The sequence below is a fragment of the Passer domesticus genome, chromosome 2, assembly GCF_036417665.1.
Source record: "Passer domesticus isolate bPasDom1 chromosome 2, bPasDom1.hap1, whole genome shotgun sequence".
Taxonomy (NCBI): domain Eukaryota; kingdom Metazoa; phylum Chordata; class Aves; order Passeriformes; family Passeridae; genus Passer; species Passer domesticus.
Genome location: NC_087475.1, coordinates 117564960 through 117582176, shown reverse-complemented (window position 1 = coordinate 117582176; position 17217 = coordinate 117564960). Strand labels below are relative to the sequence as shown.

Here is a 17217-nt window from a genome sequence, read left to right as displayed (position 1 = left end):
GACCAGGCTCTGCTCAGTGGTGCCAAGCAATGGGACAAGAAGCCATGGGCAGAAACTGATGCACAGGAAGTTCCACCTGAACTTGAGGAAGAAATTCTTCACTGTGCAGTGATCAAACACTGGAACACATCACCCAAAAAGGATGTGGGGTCTCCCTCACTGGAGATATTCCAGAACCATCTGGACACAATCTTGTGCCGTGCTCTGGGATGACCCTGCTTGAGCAGGGGTGTGGGAACAGATGAGCCACTGTGGTCCCTTCCAGCCTGACTCATTCTGGAATTCTGTGATACTTCTGTACTTCCTAGTGGCTACTGAAACAGGAAAAACCTAGATCTCTTCAAATGGCACATACCAAAGAAAATCAATGTTTTTACAATAAAAAATTATGTAGTATTTCTACACTGATCACCCTGGAATGATTGTCCTTAGGTTTTCTTCACTTTCACTTGAATTTTGGAGGAAAGACACAGACAAGGCCCATGGGAAAAAAAAAAATCCTTCTCCTACCAATTAAGAGGGAACAAAGTACACTGCTTGCTTAGGGATGATGCATTCTGTACTTTCCAGAAAGAGGAAATCCCCTGTGAGTAGTGCATACATTTTTTATTGTTTTCTGATGAATGAGTGATACACTGCTCTAAAACATCAGCAAAAATCCCTCCCACTGATGTGCTGCCTCTGACAAGTCCAGTTGTTACACCAGTTTCCTCCTCATCCCTCAGTGCTTATTTCTGATATTTTCTGGTACTCTGTTAATGAAACGAAAAAAAAAAAAAAAAAAAAAAGGAGTGCCAGATTAGAAAAGGCAACAAACTTTTAAACGTAGTACTTAACATTACATTGCTTAGAGTTTAACTTTGTGCTGTTTCCAGCAGGTACTGCTGAAAGGGTCTGAGCACTCAGGCATGCAACTGGCCCCATCACAGGTGATAGAGCTGCTTCAACATGATAAATTCTCTTTAAGGCAAGTATAAAAAAGCCTTGATTCATATACACTGAAACTTGTTATAAGTAATGAATGATTTAGATGGAACACATTTAGCACTGTCTCGGAACGAACATTTATTACAAACATACCACAACATCTAAAGCAGTGGCAGATAGCACACCATCAATCAGAGCAGACCACCAAAACAAATTGTGCCTCATAAACTACTTTAATATGTCACACAGCTTCCAAATATACATCACTGATCCATTTGTTACAAAGCCTAGGCTACTTTTTCACTGACAAGTCAGTGACATTTGGTATTTTCATTTATGTGTGATATCACAATGAATCTAAGGACTCCATTCACCCAAAATTAGGCTCCTGTGAGCACTGGCCTTTAATGCTCCTCAGGCTTGCACAGTTCTGCATACATGGATCTTGGTAATGATGCCTGTCTACAAAGACCCATTTGCCAATGCACTTTGTCTGTATACTTTAGCAGCATCTTGCTAACTATTTCAAGTCCTCAAGCTGCAGTTCCCTATATACCCATGCAAAATTTATGGCCCATACTGATAAGAGCAGGCAGCAGCACAGTAGCAGTTTTAAAGGGCATATGTTACATGCTGAAGAACAGATTTTTCCACTCATTTTGAAGAAGCAATTGAGGAAGGTGTGTCTACTTTTCTCTTTCAATATCAGCAGAAATGCCTAGAAAATAATTCTACCACAGAACAGCAAAAAATTAACTCGTTAAATATTTGGTCTGACAGCCTGCACAGACTTAAAGCTTCTGCATTTATATCTAAGGTCTGTGCTAAAGCATAGCTAATGTTAAAAAAAAAAAAAAAAGTTTCTTTTCCAGTGTAAGGATTAATCAAAGAGTATAAACCACCAAAAATGAGCACTTCATCCTCCATCTCCATGCATTTCTAGGGGTAAAAATGACAAGCTATGCTTCAGAAAAATGTCCAAGTGCTGCAAATGCAAATTTAACAACATGGATTTCAGCCAATTTTTAAGACACCTATGTCAGAACAAATTGTGCTGAGTGGAGGATTAAGAAGTGAAGAGTCTTGTTGTTTAGTAGATTTCCAAAAATCTGTCATGCATTTCCTAGTCAAACATCTCTTCTTGTCTCTCAAACAGGACTGGAAAGCATGCAGTTCACATAATGTTTGGTGTAAACTGTCTTAAGGGATTTCCAGCTGCATCCCATAAATTCAGATCACTGGGATAATGAGCTACATGGTCTGATTTCTCGCCAGTGTTTGCTAAATTCTATTTTTCTACCCTGCAAACTGCTGCTGTATCAGACAGAGAACACATCTGAGGCAGCACAAGCTGGGAAGAACATTCAGCACCAGCACAGGCTGCCCACGGCTGTGAGTAAACCAGCAAAGCTCTGCCAGGTGAGTACCAGGGCTGTGGTGCAACTTACTGCACACAATTTTCAATTCACATGTTTCCCAAAAAATCTCAATTTTACATTTTAAACAAATTCTTCACACATTCTTCACCTGATGCTTCTCCCGAACCGAGCATTCTAACTGTCTGAAGTTTTAAGGAAGTTTACATTCTTATCAGATATTTTTTAGTCCTGATTGAAAGCCACTGATCTCCCTGTCTTGTTTATTTTTAAGTATCAAATGTTACTATTTAAGGCCTATAATGTGCCATTGATCTGCACCTTAAGCATCCACTGAAATCAATAGCCCGTTCAATGTAAAAAATCAATGGTATGGTATAATCCTAAATAAGTATTCTACACACAAAACTCTGTGATGCCACCTTGATTTCAGTCTTTCATGTATGGCTACTCAAGCCAAATATTTATTAATGTTATACTTGTACAAAGAAGACAAAAAAATGCATAAAATCAATGGCAAGTGCAGTGGCATTAGCGGTGTGGGTAGTGTAATTAGTCAAAACACTTCTAACACTTTTAGAGGATATTATAGGAATAAATAAGAAAAGACAAGCCATTATGATTTTCCTAAGTATGTGATAATAGTTCTGTACATCCTAGATTTATGCCAAAGCCAACACAAAATAGAAACTAGCTGCCACCTATTATGAAGGCTGAAAAATTCTGTATCACGTTGAGATTCAAGAAAACACTCATTTGCAATATGACAAGCCACCATGAAAATTTTGGGTTGTAAAGCCTGAAAGAGCCATAAATGGACAAAGAGACAAAGAATGTATCTGTTTAGGTTGTGTTTTACTGTCACTGCCAGCTTTGTGGACTGAAAGCATCCCCAGTGGGTATCCCCAGCAATTCAGCTTTCACAAGGGGTTTCATGAGCAGCTCAGAGCTGCTCTGCAAACCTCTCAGCAGAGGGAATACACACAGCCCTGGTTCAAGAGGAACATAATATGTCATGACTTAATAGTGTTTGATTTCTCCCCAGTGGTTTTTAAGGCTAGAGAGTTGACCTCCTTCCTCCCTTGGTGCTTGACTGTTGACATCTCCATGTTCTTTCTTGATTAACCAAACCTCATCCTCCACTTTGTTCCTTAAGCCTGGTTTTTCAAAGAGTGCTTGTACTGCTTAAGAAAAGGAAGAAAAAAGAATTGGACAAGGCAGCTACATAGAACACTAAGTAAGATAGGGGGCTAAAATCCCACACCAGGCTTGGCAGCTGTGATAATGATGTATAATTTAATTGAAGCTATACTGTGAGCCTCAAAAGGACTTCAGACCTTTTCCCATGTTTATATATTATTCAGGCTAATGGCAACCCTGAAATAGAAAAAGCTTCTTATCTCTTAAAACTTTTATTGCAGTGAGCTCAAAATGCACAAAGCTGAGTGCTGGTCTGTCTGCTTTAATGCAAAGTGAAAGGAGGCTGTTTCCAGTGCTCTTCTGCATCTCTGTCTTGGCAAAAAGACAGATGGGACTGGATGCCTTAGAAACCAGGGATGCCATGGCATGCACAAGAAATTTAAAGGTTTGGGTTATTTCTATACATAAAATATGTTATCTATGTCTGGCCATTATTTGTTTTGACTTTTTTTTTTCAACACAGGTTCATAGAAAAAATATAAATCCCATTAAGACAAGACAAAAATCTATAGCAATCAATACAAATGGCACCTCCTTTGCATTTTGTGCAAGTTAAATGACAGAACTTGCTGCACATTTAAAGCTGTTACAAAAACCTGTGTCTAGAGGGGTTTTGAAAACTAACAGGATAATTTACGGAAGGATGACAAGTGGCTTATTAGCAGTTGTGTTGTCTGCTGTGTATTCATCCTGTAGACCAAACAGCAAAAAAGGATCACTCTTCAAGCTGGTCTTCCATCTATGCTCAACTTACAGGGGCATAGAGGAATAAATCAGGAATCTTCATAGGAAGGTTTTTGCTTCCAGCCATTATTTATCCATAATGCAAAACTGGAACTCAATATAGCATGATACAAGTGCACATGCCCACATAAAAAATAATACACATATAATTAAATAACGTAACCCCAAATCACATCTGCGGAAGACAGTGGTCACAGAAAGCCAGTAAGGAATTCTTGAAATTATTTTCCTTTCAGAATGCATGGCAAAATTTCCCCCTGTGGTGACTGTCTATAGGTATTGTGGTGATCGATGAATCACAGCTCATCCCGTGATCTCTCCCAATGTGCAAAGACAATGTAAGTGCCACTAAACATATCAGTCACTGCTGAGTTTCTGCTGGGGAGATTATGAACAGATACATTCAGAGCTAGCGACTGCCCTTGCCATGAATCAAAAATGTGTACTGCTAAACTGATTTAGGGCCTCAAACTACATTATCTGTAAAATGAAATTACCATGTTCTTTGTTTGGAAAGGGAATTGAAAAGACCAATATAGATCAAGTAAATTTACATGCATAATACATTATATTATCCTGTGTTCTCAACACATCTCACTTTCTCTACATGAGGTGCACTTTTTGAGAGCACATGCAAGCTTTTGTAACATAGGCTTTGTTTAAACTAGGCTTTAAGCAAGTTTTTGAAGCAGCTATATATGTCAGAGAATTCATAAAAGACAACACATCTTCTGCAATTTGAATGGTACAAAAACTTACCAATTACTGTAAGAACTGTACTGTTCTTTTCAGATTAAAGAGCAATAATATACCATCAAAGGGCACCAGAAAGGAAATCAGTAAGGAGTTATATTTTCCCAATAATATAGTCCCAAGAATATGGCTCAGACTGTGACACATTTTCCCAAGAATATAAATTAAGCAAAAGCATATTATCAAGAACAAAAACATATCTACATGTTCCTCATGATCTGTTATAATGTCTGTAATTCTCTCTTTATAGGAATAATTCAAGGTAACATTTCTTATTAGTAGTTCTACTATTTAAATACAGTGAAAAAGCTATTAAAACTGATTGAAAGAAATTAATAACTCTCTGATAAATAAACTCTGTAGATAACCTTGTGTAAAAGGTCTTTCAAAAATTAGAAAACAATTGACAATCAGAAAAAAGTGTGTACTGAACGTGAAGATCAAAGGAGCTGAAAAACAACTTAGCCAACACACATATACTGGTGCTCAGGAGCTGTAATGCAGAATGAGCTCTTATAACAGCTCAAAAATGTTGGATTTTAAAATATGTCTTATGCTGTAGAAAGACTGAAGTGAGACCATATTAAATAGAGAATTTATTCTCTTCATGGAAATAGGGCCAATGCATTAATAAGTTAACTAGGAAAAAAAAAGAAAAAAGTAGTAGAAACAGTAGATGTTCCTCCTAAAATATGGAGAGATTTAAATTCAGTTTTTTGTCATTATTATCCATGAGGGTTCTTTTTCAGGGTACCAAAAATTCTGTCTTTTCCTTGGTACATTGCAGAGTGTGTCTGTCTCTGCACCAGGAGACTCCACCACCAACTTTACAGAAGTTCCTTCACAACTCTTCTTCAATTCCATTCTTAAACTCCCACAGTCCTGGTCTTTAAAATATATTTTTCCTTCAAACATTATTCAACGTGAAGGACTTGTTAAAAAAAGCTATTTCTTCATTTCTCCTCCTATTTCCCTTCTGCTACCTTCAACACTCAAAAGCAGAAGACTGCAACTTTAAAAATGGAAATAAAAATTCAGCAAAGCATAGAGTCATTCTTCTTTTTTTCCCACTGATTACCAACAGCTAGAACATTACCCATATTTCAAGACTGTCACTTTTTTAAAGCAGAATCCAAAAAGTCTAGCAGTGGGAAAAAGCCCTCAAAATTGCAAAGTTGAAAACCAAATTTTGTCCAGATTTTTAATGATCTTTTTATTCTTCATCATGCTCTGTAACCTTAAACTATTTTAAGTATGCCTTTGTTCTTTCTGTTATTAAACATGTATTATTAATCTAAGTTTTATTGAAATTTATACCTAAATTGAAAACTGTTGAGTTAAGAAATTCTTGATATCAAAGCAACAGTAATTCATTAAAACACGTTCTGTCTTACTGCACAAACCTATCTCAAGTCCATGGATAATCAGGAAGATAACAAATAGCTCAGCCAGACCCCTTGCAGAATGATGGATTGCAAATACAGACTGTAGACAAATTCTCAAGCTTTACCACAATCACCAGCAGCATGGAATCATCATAACTAGTGGGAACTGCTTCAGTGTCACAATTTTTCTTCTGTCCTCATCATCCTGAGGACTTTTCCATGCTCTCATCTTCACATTGGTTCTTCCCCAACTGATTTAATCTGTTTGTAGACAGGGACTACTCTGTAAGAACCGCCAGGATTTATTATCAAATAGATTATACCCAGCTGAGACTCAAAAAAGCAGATTCTCCTCTCATTTGTAGTGGCAGAATTCTAGAAATTTCAGTGAAATTTCTCCTGCCCATAAGAAAGATGCTGAGCACATTCCAGATGCCCCAGATACACCCTGATGTACATAACAACACTACAGTTCTTCTCAAGCAAGTACAAGAAAAAAGATACAATCTTATATTTGCAGAAGACAACCAGGGGCATCTCTCAAGGGCTATCTTCTGTGTAAAATGCTAATATTTTAAGTCAGAAGTAGCAGATTTGGTATTTCAACTGCTTTCCAGAGAAATATTGAATGTGAGTGAAAAACAGGCTCTCCCCTATTCTTTTCTGGAGATAAAATAAATTAAGACTACTATCTGTGGTTTCTTAATGTAAGCATTAATGACACCAAAATGATGATAATGGAATTAAAAATTTCAATATGTCAGGAAGACTTAAAAATATAACTAAAGAGTGCTTTTTGAAATATACAACTTTTTTTTTTTTTTTTTTTGGGAGTGTCTCCCACTGGTTTTCAGTCATCCAATCCTGCAGCAGCTTTCTCTAAAATTGCTAAGGAACACTTACCTTCATGGGAGAAGAAAGCTAGTGACATGTTCAAATAGCATGAAACTGGTCCCCCAATTTTTCTATAATTAAACAGAGTAAAATCCTTTAATATCTCTCAAAAAACACTTTCTCTAACTTTCAGAAAAAGTTTGTGTTTTGGGATTTTTCTCCATTTTTATTTTCCTATATCATACTTGACATAGATTTCTATTTTTTCTCCCAATTAGATTCTAAACCATGGGTAAACCATTTGCTCCTTTACTCCTATTTACACAGCTAAGGGTGCTGCTTTTCTGTTTTTCCACTCTCAGTACAATGGACCTACAAACTAGGTGAAACTACCAAGCCAGAGGCACTGATCTCAAGCAGTGTGGTAAATCTGAGAATTTTGTCTCACTAAACTTTCCAAAATCCTGCATTTCACTTTTAATGAACACACAAAGTCCAGCAGGTAGAAAGTTAATTGTTAACTAAAGCAATGTGTGGTGTTTTGTAGAACACTTATCCAGCCTCCTCCATAGGAAAGACAGTGAAGACTTTTCTTCTCATTTGCACCACCATAGACCTGACCATGCCTGGAACTACAGCAGGAATTTCCCTGGTGGAGTCTCCTCACAAATTATGGGAGTGTGGAAACCACAGGGTTGTGCCTAAGGCTGGAAGGAACAGGAAGGCTGTGAAGGGTGCTGGCATTCAGAGGATGTAGGAGCCCAGAGCAAAGAGGAGGGCTGCACTTAGGCATATCAAAACTGATTTTTGTGAGGACTGAGAGTCCTTGTCACTAGGAGCTTCTGCTGAGTGATCAGCATCTCTGCAAACAAAACTGGATTTTTTCTCTCTCTTGTTTTTTCCATTATTTTAAGTTTGCTCATGCAAGGAAACACAGTAATGGAAAAACACTGATTTTGACAGAAAACGTTATAAATTTTTTTTTCTTACTTCACTTCTCTGCGTAATATAGTTCTGCAACCATGAGGCTGTTTTACTGTTTAGCTAGTGTGGCTGATGCAGTTTCAAACCCAGTAGGATGAAATCAGTGCTAGAATGAGAGCTAACATGACACAATTCAACCAAGAACAAGATTTTAGGATTCAAATATAAATGACTGAAAAAGTAATTTCTTTTGAAGATACTCTCACTATTGAACAGCAAGAGCTTTACATTTTTGATGATTCAGGCAACATTTACCAAAACAAACTAATCTGTAAAAGCATCATGCATCCCTGCCCCCACACTTCTGAATGTACTAAGGAAAGAAGTTTTCCTGAGATTATTTAGTAATGGCTCTTTAAAGTAATGTACTCTGAGTATTCCTTAGATCACTCTTTGAAGTAAAAAAATCAATATTGTTTAACTGATGAACAATATTTTCTTTGAAAATTTGTAGAAAGGGAAAGCCAAAATAACAATTTTTCAGTCATTCTTGCATATGTTTAAGCCTATTCATCAGTTTGAAAGTGCACATCTGATCTGTGCTCTTTCAATACCTAAAGGCAATGTACATGTGTTCATTTTATTTGTGGACAGAAACAAAGAGAGTATGCTTGTGCTTGCTGGTTTTCTGATGTCAGTGATGCTTTATGGTTGCTCCAAAATCTGTTAAAAAAAAAAAAAGAAAAAAGAAGCAAATAACCAAAGGAGAGGAACCTGTGTGCATGGTGGGTAAAGTGTTATTTAAATATTCCTCCTGGTTTATAACTGTTTGATCAACATACTTTTTAATATGATAGCAAACACTTCAAGCAATACTCCAGGCACAGGATGTGGACATAGGATTCAAAGGAAGGTGCCACCTTATTAATTTTTTTTTTTTCCCTGGGTAGTCTGGAGCTGCAGGGTGAAGTTATGTGTCAACTTGAACTACCCTAAATCCAACCATGATCAGATTCTCTTCTCTTCCCTTGTGGTCATAGCCCCTTCTATACCAAGCTCCCCTTTGACCCCAGAGTGTGCAAAGGAAGGGATCACATCAGCTAAAGGAATGCCATCCTCTCTTACCTGGCCAGTTCCTGCCTGGATGGGCTCCCTGAGCAGAGGTGCCAGCAGATGTGCAGGAGCACTGGCACCAGTGGAAAAGTCAGAGGGAGATCCTGCAGGCAGGACTCTTGGAAGTTGGAGACTGAAAACCTGGCTGACTCCATCTGCCAAAGGATGGCAACCCCTTCTCCATGGTGTCTGGAAACACTCCCCCAGCCCAGTTTCATTTGCTGCTGTTTAGTTTTGTGACAGCACTGCTCTGCTCTTAAGTAGATGTTACACTTCCCCCACATTGTTCCCCTTGTGACTGGAAAAGCCACATCATTTTCCCTCCCTTGCAGCTGAGAAGAAAACACTCAACAAGCTCAGTTTTCCACTGCTCCCATCTCCCTTGCCTCTGCCTAAATGTGAGACTAAATACAGGTTGCCAAAATTCTATAAATTATTTCAAATGTCTTCAAAGAGATGAAAAACAGATAAATTTATATTCTATTTATTCCAACAAAATATGTGCAGGAAGCCTTATGCATCCTCAGAGACCTTCTGAATTCAGATTTTACTCTGAAGAAAGTGTGTTAAAGAAGGTGCAAAAATTTTGTTTGTTTCATAAGATAAGGACCAAATCCAGACTTAAAAGAAAATAGAAAACTAAATAAAACCCAGTTAATTTCACAGTCACTCTGCATCCAAATAAATACTCTTTCCCCTTTTAGGATTTTTCAAAGCAAAACTATTAGAACATCCTTTGGTACATCAAATCACATACTGTGTGTAGTCATATGCTTTATATACTTGCAGTCAAACTAAAACTGCCGATCCACACTTACAGCACTCAGTTTCTAAAATTAGACTTTTAGATCCTTAGCTATGCACAAGCCACCTCCTCAAATATATCGAGCTTCCTCTGAAGTTAAAAAAATTGTGAATTTCTTACTACTCAAAATCAGGTTGCTTCTGTAAAACATAGGGAAATACTTTTAGGACCCTGAATCTGAAACTTTTGGTCAACATTTCATAAGCTTTTCCAATGTAAAAGAGCACAGCAGCATATTTAATCTCTCAATATTTAAGAAATACTGTTAGTTGTACAGCATGATAAGATATAGAAAAAATAATTCATGCCATTTATCCTTGAAATTACATAAAATAAATTACTTAAATTAGATAAATGGCAAACTATATAAAGTGTTATGCTTAAAATAACATAAAGTAAACAGTGAATCATCCCAGCACAGCTGGCTGTGCTCTACAAGTGCTGCAACTCAACCACCACATCAAAAGCTTCATATCCAACCAGACCCCTCATGCCTCACAATTACACTGAAATCCAGGCTACCTGGCTCCATGTAAATGCCTCCTATCTACTTTCATTTATTTAACACTTAAACTAGTGTTGGTGTTCTACATGCACCCTAAATAATATGTGCTCAGTCTATAGGGAGACTGAATCTGAAGCTCACAACTTCCTATCACCCCCACCAGCAACACCTTGCCAGAGACACTTAAGATTTCTAACACTGGTAACTTTTGCTGTAAAAATGATTAAACTGCAGTAGAGCTGAAATTGGAACTGAAATATAAGGCTGGATCACTTGCATAATAAACTTTGATTTAGTCATTAAAGAGATTATTGCTTCACTTCCCTGTAGACAGTAAGGACAGGCACCACCCTCATATAGTTCTCTGGGGTGATGACCTGTGGTTGCATTTTATTTTTATTTCTACAGTTTCATCATAAGTAAATCAAGTCACTCTGAGTTCTGAAAATGGAAATTCTTTCAGTGAAGCACAAAGGAGATGTGAATAAGCAAAGTGTTGGGAAGAAGGCATTCTTTAACCTGGATTTCCCAGCCCTAGGTCTGGTCCTTTCCTTCTGAAGTCTTTTCATCTCCAGCTCCTCTCCCCAGTCCTGAAAGTCTTCTCTTCACTTGGGAGGTGTTGCCAGCACAGCTGACAGATTACTTTCGTGCCAGGGCACCCTGGGGCGTGCACAGAGTCTCTCTGTGCCCCTCCTGAGGCTCAGCTCACCCCAAGGGCCATCCCAGAGTGGCTCAGTCTGCCACCCCTCAGCTGGGGTGGGTGCTGACCTGGCAAAAGGACCAGATTCTCTCACAGAGACCACCCTGCACAGAGTCAGACTCTTCAAAGCTTCCCAGCAGCCTGAATGGGCACAACTTTCCCCCATGGGGAATGCCTGAGTTGTTTCCAAGATGAGTGAGGGGTTTATGTCCTCCAAGAATGGTGGCTGTCCTAACGGTGCCACTGTCCCTCTCTGAGCAGCTCTGTCACACAGCCTTCCACACAGTTAGAAACAAATGGACAGCTTACTTCCCAGTCTACAAATTCTCCCAGATGCCACTGGACACATCCAAAGGAATATCCACACTCAAACCTTCCCCCCTTACACATGAGTAAAATATATGGAAAAGGGAAGAAATTCAATAAATTCAACAGGAGAATTCAGAAGGGGGTAGGCATTAGCAGCACCTCAAATTTGCTTTCTGATTTAAGTTAAACTCAAAACAATACTTAATCTTCTTTTCCTTTTCCTAGTTTTTTGTCTCAGTATTATAAATCATTCTTAAACTTGAACCATGGTGTGTTATTTCAGCTTCAAGGGAAAAAGAAATTCCAATTGATTTGTATTTCCAGGTTTGGCTTTTAGACTCCAGTTTATCTTGATCATTAGTTTATAAATCCCAGTTTAAAGCACATTTAGAGACTGCATTCCAATGAATCATTCTGAAAGGTTTTCTGGCATGTAGACTTAAAAACAGCTAGAAAAGAAATTGGCATCTTTATGTTTCTCTGGACCCACATGCAAGACTCATTTCACTCCCTGACACCCAACCTTGCAACTAAATCAGGAGCAGTTTTCTACCCATAATTCCATTCTTTTAGTTGTTTGTGGGCAGCCATTTTTCTTGGTTTTAGTGAATTCCAAGGAGAAAAATACAGGTGAAAAGAGCTGGTTTTGTTATAAATACAGAATTATACAGAAGGACCATAGAAAATGTCTTCTCAGAGCTTCTAACTTCAGTAATGAAGTTTTTATTAATTGTACCAGAAAATCTTCTATATTCATTAACTTGTACTGATCATGAGCAGGACCTACACAGACACAAAGCCTACACAGATACCAACACTTTCCAAACATGTCCATACTTTGCAGCACTTTTGAAACAAAATGCTGTATGGAAGAACCAGAGGATGGTCTAAATCAGCTGTGTCTATCCATCATGCAACTCATGTCAGCATAGGTAATACTGTGAGTCATCCAATGCATTTCCAGCTGCACATATCCAGCTTCACCCTTCCCCTCTGAACAGAGCTGGAATTTGGTGTGCAGATCTCTGTCTGTCTGGAATCTCGTAAAAATAAGAATAAAAGACATCTCTGTTGCCATTTGGGATGGGCTTCCCAGTGAGCTGCAGTGGAGAAGTTGGCATGCTGACCTTTCACCAAGCAACACCATGAATTCCATGAGCACACCAATAAAAACAGCTCACATCACTGAGATATAGGCAAAAGCTGATCCTTAATGGTTAATGGAAAGGGGAGGTGCACACATTCTGTTTTGGAGGTCAGAAGTGCTCAGACTATATGACATGACACAACTGTGTTCTGACAGATCCTGAATTTGGAGCTGTCCTCAGAAAGCAGGCATCCTCTTCAAGTCACACAGCACTCACAGTAATATCACACATGAAACAAACCACTGGACAGCAGGGATGCCGAGATTTTTGCTGATTCAGAGCTCTGAGCAAACAAGACAAATTGCTTCTTAGCCTCCTTGAAACAGGTATCTTATATTTTGTTTCAGCTGCAAAAAGCACTTCTTAGAACAGCAAAAGCCCATATTAAGATATTTTCTGCAGTCAGGTCCATAGGTTATTTTCTACCTGTGATAAAAATTCAGCTCTTTGCCTCTGCCTGAGAGTAGGTAAGAGACCAAAGCAATCCAGTCCTCATTTACCAGATTTAATTGAAAATGGGAGAAAGAGAAAAAAAGTTAACAGCATTTCTTAAATCCCAGGAACTTGACAGTGACATATATTCCTAAGTCACATACCTCTGAGAAGAGGTCATGCTGCCCAGAGTAAATAACAGCTTGTAATTTGCAACGAGGATACCCAGCAGCAGCACTGTGAGATACATGTGATAATGTGATTTACAGGACCAGGAAATAATTTTCAGATATATGTGCTGCATTAACAATCCAGGTTAAGCGTGTGCTGCAACTTTTCCCTTGAAGGTACAGTAGGTGGAAGATTAAATGCAACAAAAGGAAATGTTGAGGGGGGGAGGGAGGAGTCTCCTGCTGAGATGTTGTGATAAATTATTAAAACTTCTTTTTAATGTTGATGCTACTCTTTAACCTCAGATCACAATACTGACAGCAGAGAAAAACTGGAAGTGCTATTAAAGCTGTGATAAACACACCATGCTGTGGCAACACTTGTAAGGGGGGAAAAAAAAAGTAAAAAAATCCTGGGGGTGCCTCCAATCAGCAACATCAAGAAACAACCAGGGAGAAAATACCAAACTGTCTACAATCCACAGTCCCTCAGTCCAAATATTTATGAGATACCATTTATGCTCACTGAGCTATATTAGATTATGAGACCTCAATAACCCGTGTTTTCCATAAACAAATGTCATGCAAGGAAGCAAAACAAAGTGAACTTTATGAAAAGGCACATTTAGTGAACTGCTCACAGCACACACAGGGTAAATTTTCCCAGCAGTTTTCAACAGAAGAGGAAAATGGATTACTGCCTTCAAAAATCATAAGTGTTTTCTCAACACAGTTTTTTTTTCCTATAAAGTTAATGCAATTTATCTTTATTAACACATCAACACCGACATAGCCAGTCAGCCAATTAGTGCTGCTGGCAGTGCATTTTACAACATCCATGTATTCTAAAAAAATGTCTGTCTAGTCATTTTTACCACACATACTAACAATTCTGCACGCAAAATAGGCTTCTTGCTTTCTTTCTCTCTTCTTCTGCAACATTGCAGCCCCCTGTGACAGGGGTAACATCACTTTCAATAAAGCCACAAGAGTCCCAGAAGCTCCATAATGAAAAGAACAATCTGAATTCTCAAAATCAAAAAAAATCACTAAATTTCTAAATGGCATGCATTTATTTGTATCAAGGCCCTAAACATCATTCTGCTAATGGTACAATGCAAAGCAAAATTCCTGCAAGGAATACATACCTTACACAGAGCCAGCCAAGCAAACTAACAAGAAAACAAATTAAACTCCCTGCTCTCTTTTTAGCATCCTACTGCAAGCCCACACAGCAAACTGAAATCTGAGTCACTCAAAATAGCACAGGTATTCTCCTTAGATTACTTTTAATAAAGCTTTTCAGTACCTTACCCAAACATCCATTAGAAAACTTTTCCTTTCCACTTACCCCCCTTCCAGTGTTTGCCTTTGGTCCTGCTAAGCTTGCTCAGGGTTGGTCCAGAGAAGAGCAACATCAAAATGAAAAGAAGTTCAAGCATAGTGATTTTCCCCTTTTTCAATGACAACATTTCCACAAGTTATTAAAAAATATTTAAAAAAAAAAAAAATCACATCTTCTCCCCCACTTTGTATTTACTTAGGGAAGAGTGATTAATCATTGAAAAATTAGAGCAAGGAGTAGCTTCGCTCCTCTCAGACGTTGAAGTAATTTTTCAATGATGTAGCCCTGAGGAAAGCCACATTTCTCACTGATCCGATTTCTCCCACACAACATGCAGCCAGCACCGCTGCTACTACAGCAGCTATAAAATAATTTCTGCTCCTCACTTTGGTTTCTGTGGGAATATATTCCTCAGCTTGCAGCGTGAGCTTGATTGAAAATGATAAATACAGTAATGCTTGTGTCCAGCAGAAAAGAGAAAAGATGTCAGGATTGTGAAAAAAGATGAGAAGCAGTTGTACTGACAGCTTTAAGCCTGACTGTCTGATCCTAATAGCTGTGCAACCAACCAAATTGCTCTTTTAAGAGTAATAAGGCTTCAGTGAAAGCTGGTGTCACTGCCACTTGGGTAGGTAGTGCAGGGCTTGAAAATCACCAAGGAACCTGCTGGAGATAACGACTGCCACGGTCCCAGCTCCGAACGCAGAGGGCTGAGCAGAATACAGTATGCACAGGGAGCATTTAATCTCTATTGTGTGCAGGAGATTTCCTGCTCTGCACTGTGCCACTGCTCAGGACTTTTCACTGCATTTTCTTAAGGCTTTAGTTCACATTTTAAACTAAAATGCAAGCTTCAACACACTAACTGCTTGCAGCATTTCTGATTTATTGCATGGGAAGAGCCCTGCGTGTTTTGATTTTTTTTTTTTTTTAAGGAGCAAACAGGAAGAACAAATCTTTAGGAGTAGCAGCAATCTTTTCACTGCACAGAGCAGCTATGCATTTTATATTTTCACACTGCCTATCCTTAGGATCTCCAAAATCCAGGGGGCGGGAGTACAGGGTGGAGAGGGAAGGAAAGAGAAAGGGGACATTCAGTAGTGCACATATTCTCAAAATTATAGATTGCAGTGAATTTTCCCTTTAAAAGGTGTTACTGCCACAGAAATAATAGAGCTACTACCTACATCTCCAAATGTTTGTATTTAAGATACCAACTGACTCTGCTGATACTGGATCAGCAAACACAAGACTTTCTGTGCAAAATTTTGGATTTTCATGACAGGTACTCTGAGAAAGATTCCTGACATTCAGACTGCTTATACAGACTTGAGATGCCCAGTACTTGCTTAAGTGTGCCCAAAACCTTGAATTCATCTACAGTCTGGCATTTTGTTGTTTCTTTATAAGCATGCAGTACTCAAACCAATGAGCCACAAACCTTGTGCTGTAGATTAATATAAATAAAAAAATCAATGTCTTTAGAATGACAAAGCAACGATGGTCACAAATTCCCTGAAGTTATCACATTTTCAACCGCAGACATGATGCCCTTTTCAGTGCAACATTAAAAGGATGGTATTAATAAATCTAAAGCCTTGCTTATTCATCTGAATAAAGAATGATATTTTGGCTGGTGGAGACAATCATGAACATCTGATATATGTTCAGAGATTTTTTTTAAAACAAACAGCATGTAATATCAAAAACAAGGAAATATTGGGATTTCACCACGACCATATCAATGATGACAGATCTTTTATTTTTAAGTTCTACAATGTATTTATGGGCTTGTGAGAGGATGTAACATTTGCATTTAGACAGAAAACAAACACATGCTGATGTACAGTTCTTTATCCTTCTGTGCATTAATTTTTAAAAGTTATAAGACAGCCTACCAGATGCTGAGTCTGATACATCAAGGATGATGTTTATGGCTCTTAGTTGCCAAAAAATTAGGTCAGTATCTGTCACATAGAGTCACTAAGCTGTGGCTTCTGATAAATTTCTCCATCAAGCCATTCTTGATCACCAGTCTCATTGCTAATAATTAAAACACTGTTTCTTGTATTTCTGTCCCAACTGTTACTGAAATGAGGCAGGCAGACACTCGTGTTTGGATTGCTAGCAGCATGTGATGTGTTAAAGAACCAAAATAACTTAGGAGTTCACAGAATTTTCATAATTTTTGCATCCGGACAGTAAGAAAACCTTAAACTAAACAACCCACAGTCCCACCCTCCTCGGGTACCATAAAGCAAATTAAAAATTTTGGATCAGAAAGCAAATACCTCCAATGTCCAAAACATGTGACAATACCAGCCACACCTCAGAACTTTTTACAGATCATTGTCTTGGCCCTCTCTGCAGCCTTATGTCACTTGTACCTCCCATGTACTTTCTTCAGTCTCTGTCTTGCTTTCAAATCTTATCATCCCCTGAAAGTTTGTCACACTATCCTGTTTCTACCCCTACCCATGAGTAAGTCAGATGCTATGGGGAAAACTGTTCCCAAAGGTGGCAGGCATCCTTAAAAATACCCTCTTG

The 17217-nt window shown here is 38.4% G+C and overlaps 1 protein-coding gene across 3 annotated transcripts in view; it reads right to left on the bottom strand.

Annotated features, from left to right (window-relative positions):
• The window catches only part of ROBO2 (roundabout guidance receptor 2), a 1014282-nt gene that overhangs the window by 837984 nt on the left and 159081 nt on the right, over nt 1–17217 (bottom strand). The window contains exon 1 of one of the 3 annotated variants that reach the window (XM_064410928.1): nt 14677–15355. The exons of the other annotated variants lie outside the window; for them this stretch is intronic. Within the exon in view, the coding sequence (XP_064266998.1) occupies nt 14677–14797 (121 nt within the window). The 5' untranslated portion in view covers nt 14798–15355. Of the gene's footprint in view, nt 1–14676; nt 15356–17217 lie in introns of those variants that run through there. 3 annotated transcript variants of the gene reach the window in all.